This window comes from Cinclus cinclus, chromosome 22 (assembly GCF_963662255.1).
Source record: "Cinclus cinclus chromosome 22, bCinCin1.1, whole genome shotgun sequence".
NCBI lineage: Eukaryota > Metazoa > Chordata > Aves > Passeriformes > Cinclidae > Cinclus > Cinclus cinclus.
The window spans coordinates 363,411-391,083 of record NC_085067.1 but is presented as its reverse complement, the minus strand read 5'-3'; the positions used below and the strand labels follow the sequence as shown (position 1 = coordinate 391,083).

Here is a 27,673-nt window from a genome sequence, read left to right as displayed (position 1 = left end):
GGGGCATTAGGGGCAGGAGGAGCCCCCGGTACCTGCCACGTGCCCCCTTAGGGTGAGAGCACAGCGCTGGGACCTTTGGCTACGTGGTCAGTGCTGGGGCTGCGTGTCTGCCGTGGTGCCAGGGAGAGGCGAGTGCCTGGGGAGTCCTGGCTGTGCTGGGCACCTGCCACCTCTGCTGTGCTTCAGGCTTTGCAGACACTGGCAGCCTCGGTGTCAGCTGGGGACTGGGTCACTGCGGGGCTGCTGTGAGCCCCCGCTGGCTCCGCGGTCACTTCGGGGGCATCCCTGAGGGCTGCGCCCCGGTGCACAAAGACATACCAATCTTCCTCCTGGTTCATTTATCATCCCAATCGGGGCAATCGGTTTGGGAAACGGGCCAGCCCTTGAACTGATGGCTGATGGCGGGCTGAATCGTTGGCGTCTGTGGCTGGACTTTAACATAACAGATTCACAGCAGAGGCCTCTTCCGAGCAGGCGTTGGGGATGGGCTTGTTTTGCTCTCCCGGAACTGCAGGAGCAGTTCCAGCAGTTTGGCCCCAAAGAAGCAGCCAGCATGTGACAGAGGAACATGTTGTTAAGTTGGGTGATTTTATAATACTTAGAATATGATGCTATGGCAACCCACTACAAGTTCCCAATCAAATAAAATCAAATTATTTGTGCGCATCCCTGTAACTTTAATCTTTTCAAAGTCGTGTCTGTTTTATGCCTTTGAGGCCACTGTGCAGCTGAGTGCAATCAGGCAGAGCTCAGGGTTCAAAGCAAGGAGAGCAGAGGATGAGTGTTTTGCTCCAGATCAGGCTGTGCTGTAGTGTCCTAGAAAGTCAAAGAGCAAACAAGGAAAATCTGTCATCCTTGGCATTTTTCAGCAGTAGAGACACGGTGGAGAACAGAAAGGGAAGGAACTTGATAAACAATATGGGTGGGCAGGACAGGAATTCCACTATTGCCCCACATTGCTCCAATTAATTTCTTGCATTGAAAAACTGGAAGATGCCAGGAGCTCAGATGAGGGGTAACAATGTAAATTTAACCCACTCTGATATCAAAAAGAGAGAAATAAGATTTATTTTGGTTTAATGTAGTGTGAAACATCAGTTCTTGGCGTGGACTCACGTTTGGACACAACGCCATGGGTGTTTCCCCCCAGTCCACGTTGCTGGCACAGCCCAGGTGGTGCCGTGACTCCCCTGGCTGTGAGGAGGACGATGCTGCTGGTCCCACTTTGCCTTCCCAGCACCCCTGCTGCCTCCTTTCTGCCTTCCCACTTCATCCCCTGAGCGTCCCCACGGTGCAGGGCGCTGCTGAGGAAGGGCTGCAGGTGCCTGAGACCGGCTGGTGATTGTCACCTGCTGTCACCAGCGCCGGGGCTTGGCAGGACGGGAGGGGAGGGCAGGGCCCGCGGTGCTGGGGCGGCGGCGGGGGCAGGTGTTGGCAGAGCTCGGGGTGCAGCCCGTGGCAGGAGCTGTGTGTTCTGGAGAGGCCCCGGCGGGCATCGGTGCTGTGTGAGCTGAGCGGAGCCATCCCGGGGCGCGCTGCCATGGGAACCAAACCTCGTTACCGAGAGATAAACAGTTGGACATTTTGGCCCGGTTTCTGCAGGACTAACCTGGCAGGGACAAGAGGAAACTAAATTAAATCTCAGATTTTCTGACTCCCGGAGGAGCATCTGGCAGTACCGCTGTGTGATGGCGTGGCTGCCTGCCCGGGAGCCGCCGGGAGAGAGCGATGGGAATTTTCTTCAGGGAGGGCTGAGGCCGTACTTTTCCAAAGCTTAGGGGACTTTTGGGGGGCCTGTCTCGACAGCTTCGTGGCGCAGGGGCTGCTTTCTGCTTTCCTGGGGTCTTCCATCTTCATGATGGCTCTTGGTACTTCCAAATCCAGTGCCAGGTGCTGTCTTGGCAAAGGATCCCTCAGCTGGGTCGCTGCAAACCCGTGCTGAGGTGTTCCTGGGTGTCCTTGGGTGTCCCTGAGCCCCCTTTGCTGCCAGAAGGCTGCTGGGCTGCAGGTCCTGCCCTGGTGGGGATGGGGCTGTCATAGAAACCCAGCCCTGCTGTCCCTGCACCGCCAGCAGCCCGCCCTGGGCACGGGCTCTTCTGACCACTTGTCTCACCTTCCTCACACTGTCTGCTGGGTTTTTTCTCAGATCCCAGATGTTGCTGTACGGGCAGCTGCGCACCGCGGCTTTACCGAGGGAGATAACCCTTATCTCCTCTTATCTCCTGCCTCGTGTGCTGCCTCGGGCCGGGGGGAGCTGACATGCCCGTGTTTGGTTTTCCAGGAAACAGGAGCTGCTGAACAGCACGGATGCGCCCGTCCCGGAGCGGCCGCTGTCACCGCCGCTCACGGCCCCGCCGACCATGAAGGTGAGAGCGCTGGGTTTGGAAAGGCGGCTTGGTGGGAGCAGCACTCCCAAGGCAGCGGCTGCACGGGCTGCGGCTGTTCCTGCAGGAGCAGCGGGTGTTGTCCGGAGCTCAGCCCGTCCGTCCCCTCTCCTCTCCGCCGGTGCCGGTCCATCCCCGCTGGCGCTCCCGTTACAGAACCGCGAGCGGCGGGGCTCAGTCCCGGTGCTGCTTTCCTTCCAGACCCCTTCCCTGCCCCGTGCTGGCCGGCTCCGTGCCCGCGTGAGGCACGCACCGTGTCCCCGCCACGGGGCCGGGCATCCCGTCTGAGCCTTCCCATCCTGAGCTGTGCATCCCAGCGGGCACCTGCCCCGCAAACCCTCACCTGCTTCCTGCCCAACCTGTTCCGGGCACTTGGCCTCCCAGGCGAGCCACCCTCTGAAATAACAAGACAGCTGTCCTGCTGTGCCTCTGCCTTGAGGAAACATTAACAAAGGGAGGTGCGGGGCGGGGCAGGGATGGCCGGGCTGTGCTCAGCCGCTCTTGCTGGGTGCCCCTGAGGACGTCTGGCTGTGTGGCTGATGCAGGTGGGGGTGATGCCAGGAAGGCAATAGATTTCTTCCAGGGCTTGCTGGTGAATGCTCCGACGCGAATGGAGAGCGCTGGGGAGGGGTGCTGGCACAGCTCTGGTCGCTGCCCTCCGTTCGTGTCAACTCCCACCTGGTGCAGGGTTTTCTTTCTGGTCCTTTCCTTTGTGGCCCAGGAAATCTGTGTCTACGTGTGCACAGCTCTCTGAAGGACACAGACTGCTGCATGCTTTGATCAGCACCTGGGGCATTTTCTGTGGGACTCGCTGTAGCAGGAGGGTCTGGGGCCACCATGGGGTCAGCTCTGGCTACTGGTAGAGCAGGACCAGTGACTATCCAAGAACATTTGTACCTGGAGATAAACCAGGCTCAAACTAAGGAAAATACTTTTTAAAGAGCACCCAGCTGTGGGCACAGAGCTGTCTGAGCCTGGGGTTTTTCTTTTTGACTCCTGCAGAGGTTGTAGGTGAGGACGGGCATGGTCTAAAGCTGGAAACAGGCAGGGCTGTGTCCAAGCCACAGCTGCCCCACCTGTGCTGGCAGCCACAGGCTGCTTGTGCTGTAAATCCGACCTTTGCTCACTACAAATACTGAAGGAAAAAACATCTCTCTCATACTTTTCCTTTGATTTTCATTTCTTCATCCCCTCCTTTGTTTTTTCCTCTATTTTTTTTGCCTTTTAAGAAATTCAGTCTATTCTAAGAGCTCACTAGAAGTCATCTCCTGTGCCTTTCCCCTTGTTACCATGACCCCTTTTTTTTGCCCCAAATCACGCCCATCTCTTCCACGGGCAGTTTCTGACAGCCGGGATGGATGGAGGATGGGAGCTGCTGACCCCCCTTGTCCCTCTCCCCTCGGGCTGGCAGCGCTGCAGTGGAGCTGGGCTGGGAGCAAAGCCAGGCTGGGTGGAAGGAGGGCTGAGAGAAGGGATGGGGGCGGGTGCTCCACGCCTCCAGAAAAACCACTTAGGGTTCACTGGGAGTGCCACATTTACAGCCTTAGTTTGGCTGGGAAATTTATTGGTGTGTACCTGGCAGCAGGAAGAGCTGGGAGAGGGATCAAGACTGTCCAGCAAGTCCAGCTTCTGCACTAAAGGGGTGCTGCTCCTCAGAGCAGCTCCACAGAGCACAGGCCACCACCAGGACTGGTCCCGCTGGGCAGCACAGGTAGATCAGGGTGGGAACTGGGTTACCTGGAGTTCCCGTGGCTGAGGGAGAGCCCAGCAGCGTGGTCCTGGCAGCTGTCCCAGAGAGGTGATGGTGGGCTGTGCCTGCTCTGGTTGGGTCCTTCTCCCTGAGCCCCTCTCTCCAGAGGTGCAGGACCACTCACCCCGTGTGTGTGGTGGCTGCAGCTCCTGTCCCTGGGCCCTGGCTCTGGAGCCAGGCAGCAGAAGCAAGGGTTTCTAATTGGAGCAGCTCAGTAATCTCTTCAGTTCCTCTGGCACACGGGGATTAACCCTGCCCTGGGCAGCCCAGCACCACTGGCAGCAGTTTCACCAATGCTGCTGTGACTAAGAAAAGAAATTATTCAAGGCCCCTGATCAAACCATGCACAAAGGTCAGCATTTGGGGGGTTGAGGCCTTCTGGCAAGGGCACCTGCAGCAATGGTGCTGAGCTCCAAGCTGGGCTGGATGGGAGATCCTGGTGCCACATTCAGGGAGCAGGACAAGTGCTCGGGGCGGGGGTCCTGTGTCCCTGCTGGCTTGCCTTGTGTCTGCTTTTATCGAAAAGTAGATTTCCTTCTTTTCTTTGCAGTCGGCAGAATTCTTCGAAATGCTGGAAAAAATGCAGGTGAGCAGCAGTGTGCATGCCAGTAACACGGGATGCTTGCCCCAGCAGAGCCCCTGAGGGCAGAGGCCCAACAGCAGTGCTGGGAGGTCTGTCCCAGGAACAGACCCCAGCTCCCAGCTGCTGGGATCGGAGTCATCTCCATGTAGCAAAATACCCTCGTGTTGGTGGACCGACCCCCTGTGTTGCTGAAAGCATCTACATTATTTGATGCATTCATTTTGTCCCAAACAGGCACCAAAACTGGAAGAACAGAAGTCTGGAAGCCAAAAACACAAGGTTGGTTGATTTTTGTTTCTTGAAGGGATCTCTTCAAGTGTCCCCCCCCTCATCTCAGAGGTTTAATTTTGTCTCTTTGCCAGAGACAGTCACTCAAAGGGCTGGAAAAGATTTAAATGTAATCTAAAAAGAAGGCACTGGTTGAATGGCAGAGCTGGGAGCATGGTGCCTGTAAATCCCTAATCCAGCCTTATGTCCAGAGCAGTGCATTTCAGCTTCCAGCTGTGCAGAAGGGTGGGGGCTTGCTGCTGCACTGAGAAGTAGAGGAACTTCTACACCAGTAGAGGAACTCCCTCTAGGCAGGACTTTGCCTGCATGGACACCTTCCTGTGAGGGACCAGCAGGTGCTGGAGGCACTCCCTGGGTTGGGTGGGCAGGGCTGGGGCTTTAAGGGACAGCTGCTGGGGAACAGATGGTCACAGATGGTGTTTTGGTTCCTTTTTCCAGGAAGACTACATCCCATACCCCAGCATCGATGAGGTGGGTGCCCTGAACCCCCTGGACACCTTCTGGTGAATGGTTTTCCAAAACTGCTGATGGCAGAGGAATTGGTGGAGATTCTGTTTCTGAGAGGAGCTGCATAAAGCATGTTCCCTCCTCTCTGTCTTTGTGGATTTTGGCTTTTCCTCAGTAGCATGTGCCCTCTTCCGTGACAGAGAAGAGGTTTCAGAAAGGGGCTGGACATGTCCCTGCTGGTGCCAGGGCTGGGGTCTGCTGCACTAGAGGGGCAAAACACGGGGCAATGAGCCCTGGATCCCACATCCACCCCCCTGTCCTGCCTGACCCCTCATGTCTCTGCAGATCCTAGAGAAGGGCAGCCCATACCCACTGATCATCCTACCCCAGTTTGGGGGATACTGGATAGAAGACCCAGAAAACCTTGGCACACCCACCTCATCTGACAGCAGCATCTGTGAGGAGGAGGAGGAAAACCTCAGCCCCAGCACCTATGGCTACAAGCTGGAGTGCAAGGGAGAGGCCAGAGCCTACCGCAAGCATTTCCTGGGGAAGGTGGGTTCCTCCACCCAAGGGGCTCAAAGTTGCACACCTTTGACTAAGAAAACTCTCAGTTTGTGAGCAAAATGGGCAAGTTTTACGATTTCCCTCTTTGCAAGGAATCGAGGCACTGGTGGATTCCCAGCACGGCAGCGATGGCCACACACATGGCCTTCCCCCTGGCCCCACAGCCACAGGTCTCCTGTGACACCAGTGGGGACATTGCCTCTGAGTCTTCTGTCCCTGGGTCCTGTATGGCAGCCCCTGTCCTCTTGCTCACAGCCCTGGTGCTGGTCAGGGGGTGCAAGTGTGTGAGTGCTGGGAGGGTGTTGGGGTAGCAGGTGAGTGTCCAGACAGTGTCCTTGCCATGGACGAGTTGCTTCCTGGCTGCTAACGTGCTGTTTTCTATTTTTAGGATCATTTGAATTTCTACTGTACAGCCAGCAGCCTCGGAAATCTGATCCTTTCTGTTAAGTGTGAGGAGACAGATGGCACAGAATATTTAAGGGTTATACTCAGGTATGGGGAAAAAAAGCTTTGTTTAACAAAATATTCCTGTTTCTGTTCGTACAGCAAGTGCTTGAGCTGGACTGGCAGCGTGTGGAGGGGTCCAGCTGGGATGGGAGGCAGTGGCAGCATCCCTGTGTTTCTGTGCTGCGACTGCCTAAACCTGATAATGAATGTGAGACTTTGATCTGTTGCTAAACCTGCTGGAACTGAATGTAAACCTCTGTGGGTCTAATCCTCCCTGGGATAACACCAGACACATCCCTCCATAAGCTGACAGGACCCAGCATGTCTGAACCATTGTGTCATTTCCATCCATTTCTTAAAATATGAATATTTTAAGAGCTGCAGAGATGAGAAGACAAATCGAGCCTTTGCTCACTAACCAGGCCCAACAAACCCAGCACAACAGTGTTTCCCAACAGTGGGTGTTGCTTTGCTGTAGACACTGACATCTGCTCATTGTTGTTTCTTTGCTAGGTCCAAAGTGAAGACATTGCATGAAAGAATTCCACTGGCAGGATTCAGCAAACTCCCAAGTATCCCCCAGATTGCAAAGGTGAATTGCCTGGCTTGGCTGGAACATGAGGCAAAGCCTGTGCCAGTGCACATCAGGCAGTGTTGGGATGTGTTGGGCAGCACTGGGATGTGTTGAGCAGCACTGGGATGTGTTGGGCAGTGTTGGGGTGTGTTGGGCAGCAGTGACTGGGCTCTCAGGTCAAGGGGCACTTGGGTGGTGCTGTGTGCTGGCCCTGCTGTTGGTTTCCTGCTGATCCCAGGCAAGGAGAAGAAGTGGCTCTCATTTGACATGGAGAGACCTGGGACTTGGCTTGCTGCATCCTCAGCCAGGCCATGGGGCATCCCAATGAGAGGATGTGAAGTGGGGGACTCTGGCTATTGGAGGCTGTATTTGGGTTCTTTATGAGACATTCATGGCCTGAAATTTTGACCAAGGACCTGGCACTGACTGCTCTTTCCCCTTGCCCACAGGCCTTCTGTGACGATGCCTCTGGGCTGAAGTTCAGCCCGGTTCTCTACCCCAAGGTGAGACAACCTGCCCAAGTTGTTCGTGTGTTCTACAGGGACACTGAGAACCACGCCTAGGCCCACTGTTGAAAACTTTTTAGCCTAATTATGTGGGAATTGGACTTCTTTCTCCCTTCCACTCCCCTGGTGCTGCCCAGCTCTTGTTGTGCCCTGCTGCAGCTCTGGTGGGCTCTCCTCACCCCTCACCATGGATCTTTTGGCCACCACATTTTGAATCACCAGGTGAAACAACTGGCATTTTGCTTTTCTGCAGGCATCCCAAATGATAGTGTCTTATGATGAGCATGAGGTCAACAACACATTCAAGTTTGGTGTGATCTATCAGAAGTTCAGGCAGGTGAGTTGTCCCCATGCTGTTTTGTGGAGCATGTCCCTGTGCACCAGAGATCCACGTTTCACAAGCACAGACTCAACTCTGATGTTAGTTCTGCCATGTGCAGCACCTCGTGTCACTGGCTGTCCTCACTGACTGTGCTTCCCATTGCTCGGATGTTTTCCCTGCTCATTAAAAAATTACATGATTGAAAAGTCTTAGTATGGAAATCAGCCCACAAATTGCTGTAGGGAAAAGCGGATGTGAAAATGGATTTTAGCAGGCGTGGTATTTTAATCAGATATATGTTTAGACAGATAAACAGCTATGTTTGTCTGGAAGGACTGTGGGCTTGCTGAAAATGCTGTCATTAGCAGGGGGACTCTGGATGGGAGTGCAGAGCTCAGGCTCAGAACTCACCAAGAATTACTCTGACAGGCTAAATATGTTACATACTGCATTTTGGGATTGATTGAGTGCATATGCAAGACCATAATTAGGGTCTCATTGTTTTGAAGTACAGCAAGTGTGAGATGATTAGGAATTTTTCAACAGAGGATTCACTTCTGGTTTGGTGTTTCCCGGATATTATCCTAAGGTCCTTGCTGGTGCTCAGGAGAGGCTCTCAGCAGCTTTACCCTGGGCTGTCCTGGGTTGCTGAGTGGGCTGTGACAGCCCAGGGATGGTGCTGGTAGCTGCTGATGAGTGTGGTGGCCAGTTGGGGAGCAGAGGTGGGGAACAGCCTGTGGCTGTGCAGGACATCGTGGGGCAAGGTGCTAGTCAGACACCAGGGAGCCCATGGATGGAGCTGGAGGTGGCAGGGGATTGGACAGGCAGAGAAACTGGGGCTGTCAGCAGATGCAGCCTGTGTTTTGTAGACCCAAGAGGAGGAGCTGTTCGGTAATAATGAAGAGAGCACTGCCTTCAAGAACTTCCTAAGTTTTCTGGGAGACACCATAACTCTCCAAGACTTCAAAGGGTAAGTTAGATGAAAAGGATGATTTTACAAATACATTAACAAGAGACCATGTCATATGTAAAAATATCTACGTGTGAGAACAGAAGTCATCTTGCTTATGAGCGGGATGTGCGGAGCAGAAGCAAATATAGCTTTGGCTTGTTTTTCAAAGCTGGGGGAGTTAAAAAAAAAAATTGAGCTGCCAAGAGAGAAAAACTTCTTTTCCTGCAGCTTTGAGGTTGTGATAAAATCTGGCTATATTCAGCCACGAGTGGAAGGAAGTCTGTGGAAATGTGCCGTGCCCGGTATCGCGGCTCAGTCACGGGTGCCTCTGGGGTGGTCACTGCAGCGGCCACAGAGTGGGCAGAGACCCCCACTGCTGGGGAGGGATGGTGAGGCCACGGCTGGTGCCCATGGCTGTGGTCAGCCCTGCTCCATGTGCACCCTGTATTTCAGGCTGCTGACAGCAATGGCTGGTTACAACACATGACGCACGGCTTGTTCTTTGCCATTTGCGTGCTGCTAGATAAAGATAAATGAGCTGGGCTGTTCCCTCAGCCTGTCCCCTGACAGCACTGCTGCTCTCTGTGAAGCTTTCAATTAATATCTCTTCGTTTCTCTCCGCCTTTCCCTTGATCTCCAGTTTTCGAGGAGGCCTGGATGTCAGCCATGGGCAGACGGGAGTGGAGTCTGTGTACACGGTGTTCAGGGACAGGGAGATAATGTTTCATGTCTCTACAAAGCTGCCTTTTACTGAAGGAGACACACAACAAGTAAGAGAGATGAGGCTGCTTGCACAGAAGGGTCTGGGTGGGGATGCACTGACACTGCCCTGCCCAATGCCCTGGCACTGTGGGAAGTGGCTCCTTGGCTCCCCAGGCCAGCACTGGCACTTGCTCCTGCAGGAGCACAACTGCCTGCTTTTACTGACCCAATGTTCTCCCTGTTGCTTTAGCTCCAGAGGAAGAGGCACATTGGCAATGACATCGTGGCAATTATCTTCCAAGAGGAGAACACACCATTTGTCCCAGACATGATTGCCTCCAACTTCCTGCACGCCTACATTGTGGTGCAGGTGGAAAACCCTGAGGCAGATAACACGGTGTACAAGGTGAGGGCAGTCCCCATGTCACTTACCAGTTTTGCTTCAGCATCTTTTGACGAGGGCATGGAGTGACAGGAAAAGGGGGAATGGCAAAAGGTAGGGTTAGATTAGAGATTAGGAGGAGATTCTTCTCTGTGAGGGTGGTGAGGCTCTGGCACAGGTTGCCCAGGGTACTTACATTGTGCTCAGGGATGCAGGCAGTGTTAGGCCTGGTGGGGACTTGTACCTGTGTGCTGAACATACACACATGTGCACAGAGGTGTGATATGTGTGCGCTGTTACATGATGTGTGTGTATACAGACATCAGTGCATAGAATACACGTTTGTAAAACAGCTCATTTGTTAAAGAGTTTTGATGGTCCTCAGTGTTTGAATGTGCCCTGGAGCAGTCTGACATATCACCTGGGTGTAGGTGGCATAAACCCTGTTATCCTGCTGCACCCCTGGGACAAACATGTCTCTTGACTCCTCAGGTGTCAGTCACAGCCCGGGAAGACGTTCCCTCCTTTGGTCCACCCCTGCCAAGCCCACCAGTGTTCCAGAAGGTAGGAGCTGAGAGGGAAGCATGTTTCAAGCTGTTAAAGAAAAAGCAGATGTGCATATCTGAGATGTTTCCATGGCTTGGGGAAAACAGGACTTCCAGAACTGATCTGCATTAATTTTGGTTTCCACTGAGGCCCCTGGTGTTTATGGTAGGGTGAGTGGCCGTGCACCACTGCATGGCATTACTTGAGCAAGGTGGCAGCAGTGGCTCTGGTGCTGAGGCACCTGTGTTGGTGCCTCAAACCCATCTGGGGTTTTCCACCAGTGCTTCCACATCTGGAGGGACTGCCGGTGCTGTGAGCTTGAGTTTTGGGTTGGTGCAGCTGTGGTACAAGACATACAGAGAGTCTTAGAGTGATGTGTGTTCTCCACCTTGGTCCTCTCCCTGCAGAGCCCCGAGTTCCGGGAGTTCCTGCTGACCAAGCTCATCAATGCTGAGAACGCCTGCTGCAAGTCTGACAAGTTTGCCAAGCTGGAGGTAACGCTGCCCTCGTGTCCCTGCTGGAGCAGGGCTTGGGGAGTTCTCCCATTCCTCCTCAAAGCCAGCTTTCCCTGTTGCACTGGGTCAGTGCTCACAGGCACGAGGACATGGTGACCATGGGGAGGCAGGAGCTGGTGCCAGTGGATCGGTGCCACCGCTCCTCCCTGGAGCCCTGGCTGAGCCCTTGGTCTCTCCTGCAGGACAGGACACGGGCTGCCTTGCTGGACAACCTCCACGACGAGCTCCACGGGCACACACAGACCATGCTGGGGCTGGGGCCTGAGGAGGACAAGCTGGAGAATGGGGGTCATGGAGGCTTCCTGGAGTCTTTCAAGGTAAAGCCCTGCCCTTGCCAACAGCAGAGTTGCAATGCACCTGGGGTTGGCAAAGCACGTGTTGGGGGACAAGAGGTGTCCCCCGAGGGTAGGGTGGCAGGAGGAGGTGGGGGCTGCTGCCACCACTACCTGAGCAGCCTGCCAAGCGCCCAAGCTGGTCCCAGTGGGAGCAGCATAAGCTGGCGCAGTCTCATTGTCCTTGGAGGATGGGGCTGGGGAGGAAGGGTGCCCAGCTCCCCAGATCCCACTGCAGAGGCTCAGGTGTGTCCTGTTCCAGTGATAGTGTAGGAATGGAGCTGCTGTGCAGTCAGTCATACATCACAGCCAGGGTCTCAGGCTGAGGTTAACCGGGCATGTTCTGGCACACTGTGTGTGTGTGGGGACAGACCGTGCTCTCTTGGCATTGCAGGGAGTGCTGGGGTGGGAGGTGAGCCCCGTGGTTCATGTTGGGCACCTGGGGCCCGTGCTGCTGGGCTGCCTGCTGGCTTACATCCTGCACCGCGTGCTGGCCGAGTGATGGGGGCAGGAGAAGGTGAAGGAGGGCTGCAGGGGCTGAGACCTGCTCCCCTGCTCCCCACTGTATCTTCTTGCCTGCTGCCCTGTACCTACGACCCAGCTCCCAGACCCATCCCCTTGTCCAAGTGACTGGGGGACGCTTGTTCAGTTCTCAGAGGTGAGCAGAGCTCAGTTCTGCTGGGCTCTGAGTGACTGAGGTGCCTTTGCCTCTTCTGTGGGGGAAGGAGCCACTCCTCAGGGTTGGGGTGTTGGGGAAGCCCGCAGAGTTCCACAGCCCTGGGCAGGAGCCTGCAGGGTGTGAGTGCCTGTGGCTGCTGCTCCGCAGCAAAGCAACTGGTCATTTTTACCTGAGAAAATGTCAAATTGTGTATGAATTGCTGCTGACCCAAATAAATTCAGTCTGATGGACTCTTGCTTGATGTTCATTATTGGATGGGCAGGAGGGGCTGTTGGGGCTGTGCTCTTCAGCACTGGAGGCTTGGTAAGAGCTCAGGGCTGCAGATTCCTGTTACCCTGGTGTGGATCCTGTGGCTCTGTGACCTCCAGGGCCACAGCAAACAGCCTGCGTGCTGCAGGTGCAGTGCTGGCACCTGCAGGAGCTTGGCCTGCCATGGCTTATTTACTCTTTAGGCTGGGCTGGGATTCAGGGGCTGGAGGAGCAGCAGCCATGGCTGATGGAATAGCTGATGGGAGAATGGTGGAGATGGCTGATGTGAAGAGTGAAGGAAGGGGAGAAGTGAAGATCAGAGTGAGCAGAGAGAACCCATGGCTGCCATAGGGCCAGTGCTGCACAGCTCACCTCCAGTGCTTCCAGAGCTGGATAGAACAAACCAGAAGTCACAGCAGTGGTTCAGGCTAAATGTATTCTCAAGCAGTAGCTTGCTGAAAAACAGAAGCACTTTTATGTGGCTATAAAGCCTCCAGCTCAGGGGATGTTTTGGGGGCATGCTGGAGAGGTGCAGGAGACGTGCAAGAAAGGCAGGAGAGGATCTGTCCTCTCTGAGTGCAGGGAGAATTGTGCAAAGTGTGCACACACATGGCTTATGGCTTGGCTGTGGTCCCCATTCCTACCAAGGGGTCTGTGAGGTTGGCCAGGCAGGAGGCAGGGCTTGAGGCTTGTGCTATAGCTGCAGTCCTTGATATCACAGAGCAGTGGGGGGAAAATCTGATGCCGTGGTGTCTGTGGGGCTCCCCTAGGGCAGCCCGTGCCCAGCTGCCCCTGCCAGGGCTCTGTCACGAGTGTGCTGTTGTTGGGGTGTGCTTGCTCTCGGGGAGGCATAGACAGGTTTGTCTCCTCAGGCTCTCCCTTGAGCCTGGGGAAGACCTGAGGGTGGGGAGGAGCTGTGGGGACAGCACCGTGCTGGGTGGTGCTGACCTGCTGTCCCCTGTGTCACAGAGAGCCATCCGGGTGCGCAGCCACTCCATGGAGACGATGGTGGGCAGCCAGAAGAAGCACCACGGGGGTGGCATCCCGGGCAGCCTCAGCGGGGGCATTGCACACAACAGCGGTGAGGTGACCAAGACCACCTTCTCGGTGAGCGTGTCCACATGTCCTCATGTCCCTCTGTCCCTCTGTTCCTTCGTCTTCCCACCCCTCCGCAGCCTGACGGGTCCCTGCTGCAGCAGCCTGGCAGTCGCCTGCATGGGCAGCAAGGGTAAGGGTGAGAGGGAGACTTGAGCAGGCTGTGAATTTGGATGCTTTGTTCAAGCTGAGCTCATTCTGTGGAAGAACCAAATATATGCTTCCTGGGGTTTTGGTCCCAATGTAAAGGGAGAGAGAAAAGAAGTTCTAGCATTGTGCAGTTTTCAGATGCGCAGGCAGCTCAGTTTCTCACAGGATGTTTGGTGTCTGAACTCCCAGGAGAGAGCTGTGCTCTCAAACTCGGACTGTTCTCTGCTTTCAGCCTCCTGTCCCAGCTGCTGCTGCCAAGAACCAGTCCAGGAGCCCCATCAAGCGCCGCTCAGGGCTGTTCCCTCGCCTGCACACGACTTCGGAGAGCCAGGCGGAGAGCAGGACAAGGTGGTGAGTTTGGGGTGGTAGCTATAGAGCATCCTCTATAATCTCTCACCATCTATAATTGGTATTAGGTAGTTCAATTTGACCATCCTTTTTAAATCTCTTGCAAAACTTGTGCAACCTGTCCCTTTGTGCCCTCAGTGACAGTGTTTCTGGAGCCCAGAAGACACCAGATTTAGGACATTCTTCCCAAGAGATGAAATCTGAAACCTCATCCAACCCCAGCTCCCCTGAAATATGCCCCAACAAAGACAGGTGAGCCAGGAGGAGCCCACCCTCCTTCCACCACAGCTCAACAGACATCAAGGAATTTGCCAAAGAAAACCACATCTAAATTTTACTGTAAATAAGTTTGATATTAAGGGAGAAAACATTCTGGTGAGCACAGCTCCTTTTTGGTCTTTACAAAAAAGAGCAAAGAGCAGCATTTGCCCGAGGCTGCCCAAATCCCCAGGGCACAGAAGGCTGTGCCTGCCCCCGCCTGCCAAGGTGAAGTCAGCTCCACCTGGGCCCGCCTGCTGGGCACCCACCCAGTGCCTTATCCCACACCTTTGGAAGTGGTCGTGTGCCAAAGCACCCCAAGAGGTTCATTCCTCTGGGGAGGGGCCGGAGGGTCTGTACCCCATCACAGCCCCAGGGACACGCTTCCCTGGTGCCAGCCACGCGCCCTTCCTTCCGTTCCGCCTCTCTCCAGGCCTTTTATCAAGCTGAAAGAGAACGGGCGCTCGAACATCTCCCGTTCCTCCTCCAGCACCAGCAGCTTCAGCAGCACGGCGGGGGAGAGCGAGACCCTGGAGGAGTACGACAGCGTGGTAGGTGCCAGAGCCTCCCCACAGCACAGCCCTCACACCCCTCGGCTCCCTCGGGCTCTGCAGGACAAGTGCCTGCCAGCCCCCAGGTGCCTCCTTCCTGCTGGCATGGAGAGGCTTCGCCCCACCTCTGGGTGTGGGGAGGAGGGTGGGTGTGCCTGGTGGGACACTGGGGAGATGTGGCTGCCTCATCCCCGGAGGTGTCCAAGGCCAGGTTGGACAGGGCTGGGAACAACCTGGTCTAGTGGAAAGTGTCACTGCCCATGGCAGGGAGGGTCTGATTAGATGCTCTTTAAAGTCCCTTCCAAAGCAAGAGCCCAAACCATGCCGTGATTCTGTGACACCCCAGTGAGCCTTGGAACTGCCCCAGGGCAGGTTGCAGTGGGGCATAGGCAGGTATGGGGGAAGGAAGAGCCGCCTGCAGGAAAAGCCATGTGCTGTGTCTGTGAGCAGGGGAGCCAGCCCTCCACGGCCTCGCCCTTCAAGCAGGACGTGTTTGTGTACAGCGCTTCACCCGGCAGCGACAGCCCCGGCGTGGGCGCCACAGCCACCCCTGTCATCATGAGCAGGAGCCCCACAGGTGGGTGACAGGCAGACTGCCAGGAGGCTCTGCCCTCGCTCCTGGAGCCACCCAGAGCCCCTGGGCTCCTGTAGTGGTGGGCTGGGATGGGGTCTGTGGCTCTGGATGGAGGAGCAGCAGCCGTGCTCGCCCTGGCAGGACAGGCACCCACGGGGCGCAGGGCAGCCCCATCCTGACAGGCTGTTCTGGAGAGATGGCCCCGTGTGCTCTATTCTGTGCTTCCAAGGGGAATTTGTTTCCTTTCTCAATTAGAGCGCAGAGGTGGCTCTTGCTGTGGCTTTGTTCCCTCTGTCTCCCCTGACAAGCATGTGCAGTAGTCGTGGAAACTCTGTCTCCAGAGGCTGAGCCATGACTCACAATTATTTAATCAACAAGCAGCTTCCCGTGGTCCTGGCTCCATTCCTGTCCTCCCAGCCTGCTCACCAGCTCCATCCATTTCAGTCAGATGATTTCCACAATGGGGTGCAGCTCAAAAGGGGAGAAGGGGCAGGAACAGCTCTTTGCTGGCCCACCCTGGGGTGACAGTGCAGTGGGACAGGGGGTGGCTGTGGTCACCCCTCACCCACAAATCCCCATGGCTCTGATTCCTCGAGCCCCAGAGAGCCACAAGGCACCAGCATCCACGTGAGACACTCTGTCAGCTGAGGAGCTGTTTCTGAAACAGCCAGGAAGCACAAATAGACCCAAACAGCTCTGAAACTGGGAGTATTGCAGGCAAAATGGGGCCATGGAGTGCAGGCAGGCTTTGTGTGTCTCAGCACCCACAGGTCCTCCTCCTTATTTATTAGTGATTTTCTGAACTCTTAAACCAGCCCCTTTTAATGCTTGAAGTGTTTATTTTGTACTTTTCCTGCCAAGAACATGAAAATCCACCCATACATTATATGGATCAGTCATTCCTTGTAGCCTTTTCAGTGGCATTTCCAGGAGAAAGACTGTGAAATGTAATTAAGCCTCAATTTGTTCCATCACAAACACTTAACGTACAGCTTTTGCCAAACATTCAGCCAAGGCAGACTAAATATTGGTAGGACTCCTGACAGCCTATTAAAGTGCCTATCTGGGTGAGTGCAGCCAGTACTACAGCAAATATTTTTGTTTGCAGTTTATTATTTTTGTTCTTTCTTTGTCCTCTCCCTCCAGCAGATCCAAAGAACAGAAACTCTCCAAGGTCCAACCTGAAGTTTCGCTTTGACAAGCTCAGCCATGGCAGCTCCAGCATGGTAGGTGCCAGGGCTCTCCCTGGTGGGATGCTGTGCACTCGTGTCCTCCCTGCCTGGCATGGCCAGCCTGGGTTCTGGGCGTGCTCTGGGGCCCCTGAGGGAGAAAAGAGAAGGGATTTTGTGACTTCTTTGTTTGCAACCCCTGCCATGTTCTGTTCTTTCACGTAGAGCCACTAGCAGGAGGAAGTCATGAAATGAACTTGTGGGTGAGTGTTGATATGTTTTGTTTTGTGCAAAAAGGCTCTTTGGGGGCCAGCTGTGTTCAGCCAGCCACGGCTGCTCACGCTGCTTGTTGTTGTTTATGGGATCCATGCTGTGCCTTGGAGCACCTTAAATGCTGCTGTAGGTGAGTGAGGGAAAGGGCAGGGCTTGATGACAGGTCTGCACCCACAAGTGCTGCTGTGCAGCTTTACCTGTTCCTCTCTGGGGCACCGTGTACCTGCACCTGCTCCCAGGGCCAGGTGCCCCAGCCCTGCAGGTTGAATTTTCCCAGTTAACCTTTGTCAAACACTGGGGCCCATCTCCACGTTTGCTGTGCTGTGCTCTGGGCCCTAGGCTCTGGGGTGGAAGGGCAGTGCAGGTCCTTACCCATTCCAAAAATCCAAGAGGAAATGGAAGATTCATGCAGTGGATTTCATGGGCAAAGGTAAAGGGAACTCAGTGGGATTTACCTGGGCTCCTTCTATTCCATGGAATTAAGGGTGTTGTTAGGAAGACCCAAGCTGAGCAGGAGAGCCCATAGAGCTTGAAATGAGAGAAATTTACATTCCTGAAAGCGTGGGTCTCAAAAAGCTGGGATTTTCCCCCCATCACTGAGTTTCCTTCTCCCACAGCCTGGGAGTGATGGGTGGCCTGGCACTTTGGGTCAGGGCACTGCTGTGGCTTCAGCTCCCTCCCTGGGACAGGTGCTTCACAGCCAGTCCCTCAGGGGTGGGAATAGTCTTCTTCCACACTCCTGACACTTTTATCCTTTTCTTCTTTGCACAGAATGTTTCAGCAAAGGGAAAACTCTTCAACACCCCATGGGACCACGCATGCCCCGGCCATGGGCAGCGGGGTGCCCTCACCTGCTGGCTGCCTGCTACACCAGAAAAGAGCTCTCACCTTGCTACAGTCCTGTCCTGGCAGGGAGCTGCCACCTTCTCACCTGGTGCCCCCTGTCCAGCACACGCCCTGCGTGCAGGAGGGGACGTGTCCCTGGCTGTGCTGCACACGCGTGTGCCAGGGCCGTGTCCCCTTCTGGTGCTGTGCTGGGTCACCCTGTGCTTGCCCACACGTGCTGCAGCTGGTGGGCACCGTCCATTCCCCTGTCCCCGGGTTGCCTGGTGGCTCCTTTTGGGCAGAGGGGAAGCAGGAGAGACCTCCACACAGTTTAGGTCCCTCCACGCTTCATTTGCAGTTATCAGTGGGAAACAGGGGCTTATGTTTGTTTTTTGAAGGGGGGAGGGGTCAGGCCAAAGTTAGTGTTAGTGGCCCTGGGGCAATTTGCAATTGTTTGCTGTTCTCTTCTCTGGGGGCAATGGGGCAAAACCTCCCTGGAGGAGTCCTGGGCAGTTCTCACTGGAGTGGGGTCTGCAGTGTCTCTCCAGGCATCCCCCAGCTCCTACCTACACCCCAAAACCCTTGGGACAGAGGCAGCCCCTCACTCCAAACTTGCTCCGTTTCTTGCACAAGAGGCAGGTGAGTGACTTGGCCCAGGGAGTGGAGCTGGGGGCCACAGCCAGCTCATCCTCCTTGGCAGGTTCTTCCTTCCTGCTTTGTCCCTGCCTGACACTGAGCACAGGCCTGGGAACAGTGACCCAAAGCTAAAGCTGTGGTCTGTCACAGCTTTAGCTTTTCTAAGTACTAGAACTGGAACCAGAGGGGATTTACCTGGTGGGCTCTGCTTTGCCCTGTGGCTTGGATCACCAGGCAAGCAAATGCATAAAACTCCAGTGATTTGCGAGGCATTAGGCTGCTCTAGCCCTTGCAGAGTCTGTCCTGCTGCTTTTGAGCAAGCTCTTGTTATTCTGAAAGGATTATAGATTCTGCAAGGTAACTTTCCCATAATGTGCTTTCCCAGAAAATACCTCTCTCAACATGCCAAGAAATCCTTTTACTCCTTTATGGAACTTCACGTGAAGTTTCCTGAAGCCTGTCCATAGATTTCACATTGCTCATAGATTTCCCTTACCCATTTTCTGGGAGACAGGCCACGATGCTGCAGAGATATTCTCCCCCTGTCCCCACAGCCTGTGACCTTTGGAAACCCTCATGAAATCAGGTTCTCTGTCTCAAGTGAACACAGTTCTTTGAGTTTGTGATTCCTGCTGAAAACAGGACTTTGAGTGCCAAAGTCACCTTCCCCCAGTGGGCGCTCCCAGGGGCACAGAGTACCTGACAGCCTGTCCAGGAGGTGGGTGCAGAACTGTGCCCCTGGAGCAGCGGCCATGGCTGTGGCTGCTCCTGCTCCCCTCTCTCTGGGGCAAGTGCTTATAGGATTCAACCATCACCTTCCCTCCTCCCTGTCATCTCCCCAGGCCAGAGATGAGCCAAGCCAAGCAGAAGCTGCTGTGCTCACCCTGGTCCTGCAGGGAGGTGCTCCCTGAGAGCCTTATGACCCGGTTCACATAGGTGCTCTGCTCGTGCTGTGATTAATCCATGTGGGAAGGCTGTAGCTGTGGTGGGAGGGGAACCAGGTTAAAGAAGGAGAACAGTTGTGGAAAGGCAAGGAACAGTTTCACAGGCCCTAAGTGCTGTGTAGGACGAGTAAATATCAATAACTCCCATGGGGACGCTCCCTCCTGCTCCCAGCCAGTTGCATTTCAATAGAGTTTAAGCCTTGAGTTTCCTTTGGAAGAGGAGCATGCAGTGTGCTCAGTCCAGCCTGTAGCTGTAGGTGCCTCAGGATCACACAAATTGCTGTTCAGCACTTGTCTGATGATGCTTCCGTAGCACTTTCTAAACCCAGCCCCAATTCTCCTCTTAGAAGCTTTGGTCTGGTTTCCTGAGGCTGCACAGTGAAACACTGACTGGTGCAATGACTTGCTCCCAGGGTGTGCTCTGGGTTTGCTTTTCCTCTGAGCAGTCACTTGGTCCTGTAGATGTCATCATTCCTGTGGGTGTTGATCTCCGTGAGATCTTTCAGCAGATGATGCAGTGGCTACTGTCAGCTGGTTTGCCATTTTTGGTTGTTTTGTTGCTTTTTTTCTTTTTCACTTGAAACTGTGGCTTTCCTTTTTGACCTAGATTGATTTGGGAATTATTCAAGTGGGGCTAACAGGCAGAACAGTGTGAAGCCTCAGGGAGAGTTCAGTGCTCTGGACTTGTCTCTCCTTTGCTGGAGCAGGATGGGGCCGGGGTCTGGCACGAGGTTTGTGGCTCCCACGGGACAGTCCAGCAGCACTCCTCGCCAAAGGCCCAAAACCTGCTGAAACCCTTTCCAGCAGCTGGGGTTCGCTGCCTGAGCTGGTCCCGCCCGGCGTGTCCTGGATTGTCCCGGGGCAGCTCTGGGCTGAGAAATGCCCGTGCTACATCCTGGCCACTTCTGCACTTCCAGCGGTGGGTGAAGGTGTTTCTGTATATATTTTGCAGAATGTTTTGTGCTTATAAGTGACACTTATACATCTATACATATATAAAAGGGAGATATATATATATATATATATGTATGTATAAAATATATATATATATATAAAGGAAAGGATCCTTAACTGACACTAGAATTATTGGGCAGTGCGTTTTCCTTTCTGAGTCCACTGTTTCCATGCACACAAGTTGTGCCCTCCTCAGGAGTGACATTGCAGGGGGAGCAGAGGGGGCTCAGAAACGCCTTAAGGGGTGATGGGGAAGCCCCCACCGTGTGCGAGGGCTCTGCTGCTGGGGGCTGCTGCCCTTCCTTCCCTGCTGGCTCTCGGTCCTGCTTGCTCCTGCTGCAGCCCCTGGGCCGGGAGCAGTTCCTGGCCTGGGGCAGGCAGTGGCAGCTCAGCTGCAGCTCCACATTTGGTACCGCTGGCTCCGGGTCCTTGTGCAGAGCCGGCTGGGACCCTTTTCCCTCCACCAGCATCCCCTCACCAGCATCCCCGCATCGGGGCTGGTGTGCAGCTGGCAGAGGGCTGCTGCTCCGGCTGCGCTTCCATTCAGGAGAGCACTTGGCACGTACTTGCATCTTCTTGAAACCCCCCGGAGCCGAAGCACAACACAGAAGTGCTTTTTTTTTTTTTTTTTTTTTTTTTTTTTTTTTTCCCTGAGAGAAGCAGGGGATCCTAAGCACAAACTCAGTTTCTTTGCAGAGTTTTGAGGCTCTTCAGGAAAGGCAGGTAAGGGGCCGTGCCCGGGGCTGGGATCTCTGCTGCGGGAGATGCTCGGTGCCGGTCCCCGAAGCTCGGGCACCTCGGCAGGTCCCGGCTGCGCTCTCGCTGCTCCTGCCGCTCCACCTCTGCCCCCCGCCCCAGCATGCTGTCATCGCCTTCACTGAATGTAGCACTGCCTGTGTCCTGCGAGGGGAAACGCTGGATTTATAGCAGAGAATGTGAAGAGAGTTTATAGAGTGAAAAGAAATCTTGAAGAAATGTATCTGACAAAGTTTATTTTTGATGTAGAGAGGCAGTGCTTTGTAGTTCCTGGTGACTTATGTCTGTTGTAAATAATGTATATTTAATTTATTGCTATGGTAGCAGATTGTTATGTATAAAACTAAAGGTTCACAAATGTATATTTTGTTGCTTAAATGTGTCTTTGCAAAATTCACAATAAATAACATATTTTGTGTCCATAAACGTACTCTGTGTGTGTGGCCATGTAGTGACAGCTTTAGAGGAGCCTTTTGGGAGCTTTGCTTTGAAAAGCAGGCGAGGCCATGGCACGGGGCTGAGCCGTGGCAGTGGGAGCCTGGGAGAGCTGCCCTGGAGTCAGACCCTGGGGCAGTGGGAGCAGAGGAATATCGGAGCACAGGGATGTGCAAACGGGGAAATCTCTGGGACTGGAGCAGTGGAGGCAGAGCCGGAGACTCTTCTGCAAACCCTCAGCCATTTGCCCAAGAGAACTCTTGTGTCTGAGCTGCAGCTGGTGTCCCGTAAGGCTCCGTGTGGACCGGTCCCTGTCGGCGGCCAGCCAGTGTGGCAGAGCACCTAAAGAGGTGACAATTCTGTCTGGGAGCTCCCCTCAGGACACCAGGCTCCAGCTTGCCTCTGGACAGCCCGGGGAAGCTAACACAGAAATTGCATTTTCTCTCGTCAGCTCCTCAGCCTCCTTTCAAATCCCTATATATGTATATATGGATATATTTAATATTTTAACGGGGGTTAGGGGAAAGGCTGTTGTGGGAGGATCTGAGCAGCTCAGAGTGTGACCAGTGGGCACACAGCCTGTCTGGTACCACAGGCAGTTTTAACAGGGTGCAAAGTTTCTGACAGCTCTTCATGGTCAGAGCAGGGTCAGCCTCGAGAGGTTTAAAAAGCTAAGCTTTAACATTAAATAGTGTGAGACAATGTTGACAGATAAACAAACAGTTTAGACATGTGTTTTAAAGGATTCAAAGAACTCTTTTCTTGACCTGGCAGATGGGCAAGTTGGGAATTAATGGTTGAGTATTCCAGCCAGAATTTGGAAAATTTCCCACAAAATCTGGACTCTAAAGTTTGGTGGGAGGGAGACTCAAATACTGCAGACAACTGGAAAACAAACTCAAAACAGGCTGCTCAGCCAGAATTGCTCCATTCACTTTTACAGTTTAAACAAACTGTGAGTATTGGGGAAACAAGAACCCAAATCCAGGTTTCAGAGGAGTTTGCTTGGAGTCTTTCATTCACTGGGTTCCAGCTTTCCACAGCCCTGAGAGCAGAGTCCCTGACTGATCTGGCCAGCAAACTGCAGGTGTGAGCAGAGCCAGAGCTGGGGCCAGTGGTGCTGCCCAGAGTGGCCCTGCCCGAGGTCTGGAGCCACGGGAGGATGATTTCACTGCCCATCTCTGTCTCCTGTGGGATGCTCACTGTGCCACGGGCTGCTCGTCCCGATCACAGAGCAGAGCAATTCGATCGTTCAGTCACAGGAGCATCTGCAGACGTGAAGACACTGACCCCGATTAAAAGCGCTTGGATGTTCTAAGGCTGCTCCAAGTCATCTTCAGAGCTTATCTGATCTGGCAGGGCAGCTATCAGGGAAGATAAAACCTTGTCTGTCTCTCTAATGAAAGTCTGGAGGCACCAGATAATCATGTTGAATAGTGCTTAGTGGAAAGCCTTCTGAATGTAATTAATCAAGTAATTTTCTAGGCACTGTAGGAAAGCAGAGGGACGAATGAAATCACAGAATGCTTTGGGTTAGGAGGGAAGTTTAAAGATCACCTACTCACTCCTGGTAAGGGCAGGGACATCCACTAGGCTCAGGTGCCCAAAGCCTTGTCCAGTCTGGCCTTGAAAACTTCCAGAGATGCAGCTCTGCGAAGTTCCTGCTCTGGCTCCAGCTTTGGCAATGGCTCTGTGCGGCTCAGCCGTGCAAGGCATCAACTGATAAAATCAGGTTTGTTCTTAATATTTGAAACTGAAATTAGGAATGAGAAAATCCAACTTGTTTTTGTTTTGTTTTGTTTTTCACTATGCCTGCAAACTCTTGATACAATATAACCAAGTTATTCAGGGCAAATATTTCCTGCAGTTCTCTGTCTGTGTGGTTGGATGCTGTGTGGTCTTCAAGGATGCAGTGTGTGTTCCATGGCACAGCCAGGACACTGCAGCCCCACAGGCTGAAAATCTCTGGGAAAGGATGGCACAGAGAAGAAAAACAGCTATTGCTCATCACAAACTTTAATCATGGCCCTATGAATTTATTTGACATGAGGTTTTGATATTTATAGCCAGACTTAGGCTTTACTTTTTCTTTATAATAGTGGATGTTTATTTCTCTCACCCATTACATCCCATCCCAGCAACTGCACGAATTTATGACAAACACGAAGTGAGGCTGATGTACTTTCTTTGTAAAATTAGAAGGTTTTGTCACTTGTGGGTGTCTCTAGCACACAACTCAGAGTGCTGTTGAGCTACTGAAAATGTAAATCCTCCAGTGTTTAATTTCAAGAGCGACTGAGTTTTTTCCACGTGGGTGGGGGAAGAATTTTTCAGTTTCACTCCTCGGAGCTGCTGAACTCAGAGACTTCCTCTTCTGTACAGAAGGTGGCACTGGAAATACAGGAATGAAGTGTGATCATCCTCTCGCCTTTACCGAGGGGCTCGTGTGTGTAACACCTGCCGGAACACCTGGGAGCAGAGGTGCTCCCTCTCTCTCTCTCTCTCTCTCTCTCTCTCTCTCTCTCTCTCTTTCTCAGGGAGAACCCGCTCTGCTCTTGCCTGCTTAATTTACACAGAACACACTGAAAATGTCTGAGCCCCGCAGATGAACTGGCTCTGGTGTGAATCGTCAGAGCCCAAACGCTGAGGATGGTGAGGGTTACCCCTGAGAGCTGAGCAGTGCTGGCCCCTGCCCCTTCTCCTGCCCCTGCCCCTTCTCCTGCCCCTTCTCCTGCCCAAGGAGGAGCCACTGGTGGCCGAGCTGGGCTCCTGTCCTGGCCAGGCCACCAGGAGCCATCTCCTCACCGTGCAGGACCCGAGCCCAGCTCACCATCAGCAGGACGAAGGGCTCTCCAGGTTGATCTGAGCTCTGTGGGCAGCAGGAGCGATGCCTCGGGGATGCAGGGGATACAGGGATGCAGGGATGCAGGGATACAGGGATATAGGGATGCAGGGATGCAGGAATACAGGGATGCAGGGAATGCAGGGAATGCAGGGATACAGGGATACAGGGATGCAGGGAATGCAGGGATACAGGGATACAGGGATGCAGGGATGCAGGGATGCAGGGATACAGGGATACAGGGATGCAGGGAATGCAGGGATACAGGGATACAGGGATACAGGGATACAGGGATACAGGGATACAGGGATACAGGGATGCAGGGATGCAGGGATGCAGGGATACAGGGATACAGGGATACAGGGATACAGGGATGCAGGGATGCAGGGATACAGGGATGCAGGGGATACAGGGGATGCAGGGATGCAGGGATACAGGGATGCAGGGAATGCAGGGATACAGGGATACAGGGATGCAGGGATGCAGGGATGCAGGGATACAGGGATGCAGGGATACAGGGATGCAGGGATGCAGGGATACAGGGATACAGGGATACAGGGATGCAGGGGATACAGGGATGCAGGGATGTGGAGCCTCGGGATGTGTCAGTGCCACCCGGGACCGCAGAGCGGCGGCAGCGCCCCAGACCCGAGCTGGGGAGCATCACTCAGAGGGAGCCAAAAATAACCGACTGTAGCTGTAGGAGCTTAGAGCTTACAGGCCTGACACAATGGGAAAAACATTTCTTTCTTTGCGGGGCTGGAGGTGCTGCAGGAGAGCTCCAGTCCGTGTCCCACAGTAGCTGCTGCTCAGGGATGGAGCAGCTGCTGCTGCGAGCTCAGTTGCAAAAGGCGTGTTTGTGCTCATAGTGTTACTAATGTTTCCTTTACAACTTCTACAGAATGTTTGTCTCCATGATTAGAAATGAGTCAGCTTGCCAGGAGTTTCTCCCGTGCTACCTCAAGTCCCATCTCGGGCACAGTCAGTCACAACTTTTGCTGCTGGGATACAGAGGGAAGGTTAATGAATAGTTGTGAACTTCAATAATGCCAAACACAACTCTGGCCAAGGCCCAGATGTGGCTGCACATCTGGCAGTTCTCGTACAGCCACTGCCATGGTCTTTAATTTCCATGCTGCTTCTGGCTCTCTTCCTTGTGTCCGGTAGGAGAGGAAAGTTTGGAAAGGAAAACTGATAGATCTGTCTCTGTGCACTACCCACTGATCAATGTCCCCTTGGATTCCTCCCCACAGGACACCTTCCCCTTCCAATTCCTATCAAACTCTCTCTGGGAAGGGCCCCCACACCCCCTGGGCTGCTGCAGGAGCTTCTTCCTCTACCCTCAAGGCCACTTCCCCCCTGTTACCTGGAGTCAGAAGCTGGCTGCAATTTGAAGTGTAGAAATGGCCACTTCATGATGCTCTAATTGTGTCTCCAATTGTCTGACAGGGACTGTGATGCTTTGCTTTGGTGCTTTGTCTGAATTTTGTGTGTGGAAGTAGGGACTGGGCTAAATCTGTTGTGCTCTATTTTCTGTTTGCTTTCCTTGGAGCCTTCCTAGAGGAATTATTTGTTAAACAAATCGAATGTATTGGGAATAGCACACAATGGTTCAGAATTCCCTGTCATGTACCACTGACACCAGTGGGGATTTCTGCTGCATCACTGTGCTACGGCACAGTGTGGGGCTGCAGAGAGCACTCTGGAGCTGGTTCTGCTGCAGAAGACATGACCAAACTCATTGACAAGCAGAATTAATTTGCTGGGTTTTGTTTGCATGGGTTTTGCCAGAGTAAAATCCCACTTATTTTCCATTTTAGCACCATGAAAAGCATATTGATTTTTCTTCACTTCTGATTGTTCACATTACTGGATTGCTTTTAAATAGTTGACAGAGATCATTCATTTCCCAGCTCCAACATATTTTACAGCCTGTTCCCTGTTTTATTTGTGTGTGCTCTGGGGGAGTTCCATGGTTATACATCACAGTGATCACCTTCTGCAAACGGCAGCCCTGGCAGGAGGGAGGAAATTCTTCCCCCGTGGGGTTTTTGCTCCCTCCTGCCTTCTCCCTAGCAGCTTCAGCACCTGTGTTTCACCTCCCTATCTTAGAAGTTGGAGCTGAGGCTCAAAAAGCCTCTAAGCCAAAGATCAGAACAGGCCATAGAAATAACATGGCCACAGAAAAACCAGTGGTGTTGTGAAAGGACATTGTGAATGAGGGAGCTCACTAGGGGAGGGGGCAGCATCCTTCCCACCCAGCACACAAAGGAAATGAGGGAACCTCTGGGTATTTCTTCAGTGCAGAACCCATTGAAATGCTGCCTCAGCCCAACCCACCTCTCTTTACCCTTTCCCCTGAGCTCTCTCACCTCTCCCGGCTGAGCCCTTTGGGACCTACAACTGCCTGTCCCTCTTTGATGGTACAGTAGCTTAAGAATGGGGTCCTGATTTCACAGAGGCCTCCAGGCAACAGTGCTAATAATGAGAATTAATTATTCATTTACCACTTCACTCTCAGTGAATAATCTCCAGTAATCATGTATAATTTGCTGCTTCAGTGAATACTTTGGTACTAAACAGAGCTGGTAGAACAAAGTCACAGGAGTGAAAACCCCATGTAAAAGGAGTGAGAAAATGGTCAAGACTTAAGAAATAATCTAAGAAATAATTGTGCATAATCATTTGTCCAGATCTAGCAGTGTCCTGGATGAACACATGGAAGGCAGATAGAGACATGTATTGTTCAATCTCTGACCCAGGTCTGGTTAGAGTCAGAGATCACTGTACAGTCCCAAAGAGGATCCTATGCTCTGTGGCCAGAGGATGGTCCAGGACATCATTTTGCCTTCTTTAACCTCCTTCTGGGGTGAAGGAAGTGCAGTAAGGGAAAGATACCTGGCACTGAAGCAATTAAGTGGGGAATTAAGTATCCATAAGGCCTAAATGACCAGGGCACCCAGACTGCAGGTCAAACCCAAGCGTGCCCTGAAGTCAGGGAAAGCTGCTGCAGCCCTGCCCAGCTGAGTTTGCATGGTTTGTGACAGTTCAGCGACATTGATTTTTCCATTTGCCTTTGCCTTTTCCCTCCCCATGGCTACTGAGTGCTCTCCCATAGGGCTGTGCCCATCCACACCACATGCAGCCCTTGCAAAGCTGTTTGTGGCACGGGCAGATTCCAGCAGCCAGGAGCTGTGTGGTGTTGTTATGTGAAACTGCTGAAACATTGTCTGTTCCCACATGGAAATCTCTTTCAGAAGCAGATTGCAGTGCTGTATTTCAGACTGTGGTGCCTGCTCACATTATCCCTTGCTGACGTACAGTGATGATGCATGTGTTGGATCTCACAATGCTGAGAGAATTAATGCTTTGGAAGTGTTTACCTCCCCCATTATTGACATTCTGTCAGTAGCTGTGTGCTAATATTCTCTGCAGAGATACTAAAGACACTGACAAAAATCACTGAGCTTCTCTTCTCATCTAAGTCTCCAGTTAAGAAATGGCATTTCTGTATGTGAATAGCACTGTTTGGTGACACAAACCCTTCCCTTTGTTACAGGATATTTGTTCAGGGTTTTTTGCTTGTTTGTTGGTTTGTTTTGTTTGCTTGGGTTTTTTTCTGGACAACTTTCTGATGC

General features: G+C 53.2%; 1 protein-coding gene and 1 long non-coding RNA gene across 9 annotated transcripts in view; one reads left to right on the top strand and one right to left on the bottom strand.

Annotated features, from left to right (window-relative positions):
• Positions 1–21,188, top strand: part of RAP1GAP2 (RAP1 GTPase activating protein 2) — a 52,152-nt gene extending 30,964 nt beyond the window's left edge. For 3 of the 8 annotated variants that reach the window (XM_062507039.1, XM_062507047.1, XM_062507044.1), the window contains 23 exons: positions 2,282–2,366; positions 4,685–4,720; positions 4,952–4,996; positions 5,444–5,476; positions 5,798–6,007; positions 6,408–6,511; positions 6,980–7,058; positions 7,490–7,543; positions 7,800–7,883; positions 8,738–8,838; positions 9,461–9,590; positions 9,773–9,928; positions 10,397–10,468; positions 10,858–10,944; positions 11,148–11,282; positions 13,195–13,332; positions 13,703–13,821; positions 13,957–14,070; positions 14,510–14,627; positions 15,078–15,204; positions 16,348–16,427; positions 16,596–16,633; positions 17,415–21,188. In XM_062507039.1, the coding sequence (XP_062363023.1) occupies positions 2,282–2,366; positions 4,685–4,720; positions 4,952–4,996; positions 5,444–5,476; positions 5,798–6,007; positions 6,408–6,511; positions 6,980–7,058; positions 7,490–7,543; positions 7,800–7,883; positions 8,738–8,838; positions 9,461–9,590; positions 9,773–9,928; positions 10,397–10,468; positions 10,858–10,944; positions 11,148–11,282; positions 13,195–13,332; positions 13,703–13,821; positions 13,957–14,070; positions 14,510–14,627; positions 15,078–15,204; positions 16,348–16,427; positions 16,596–16,604 (2,116 nt within the window). In that variant the 3' untranslated portion in view covers positions 16,605–16,633; positions 17,415–21,188. Of the gene's footprint in view, positions 1–2,281; positions 2,367–4,684; positions 4,721–4,951; positions 4,997–5,443; positions 5,477–5,797; positions 6,008–6,407; positions 6,512–6,979; positions 7,059–7,489; positions 7,544–7,799; positions 7,884–8,737; positions 8,839–9,460; positions 9,591–9,772; positions 9,929–10,396; positions 10,469–10,857; positions 10,945–11,147; positions 11,283–13,194; positions 13,333–13,702; positions 13,822–13,956; positions 14,071–14,509; positions 14,628–15,074; positions 15,205–16,347; positions 16,428–16,595; positions 16,634–17,414 lie in introns of all 8 variants that reach the window. The other 5 variants (XM_062507042.1, XM_062507046.1, XM_062507041.1 and 2 more) reach the window with 4 other exon arrangements.
• On the bottom strand, positions 1,046–2,136 carry LOC134052664 (uncharacterized). The gene is made up of 2 exons (XR_009933876.1): positions 1,764–2,136; positions 1,046–1,609 (listed from the first exon to the last, which is right to left on the bottom strand). It is a non-coding gene; the product is annotated as an uncharacterized LOC134052664 (long non-coding RNA).
• Positions 21,189–27,673: the final 6,485 nt, after the last annotated feature.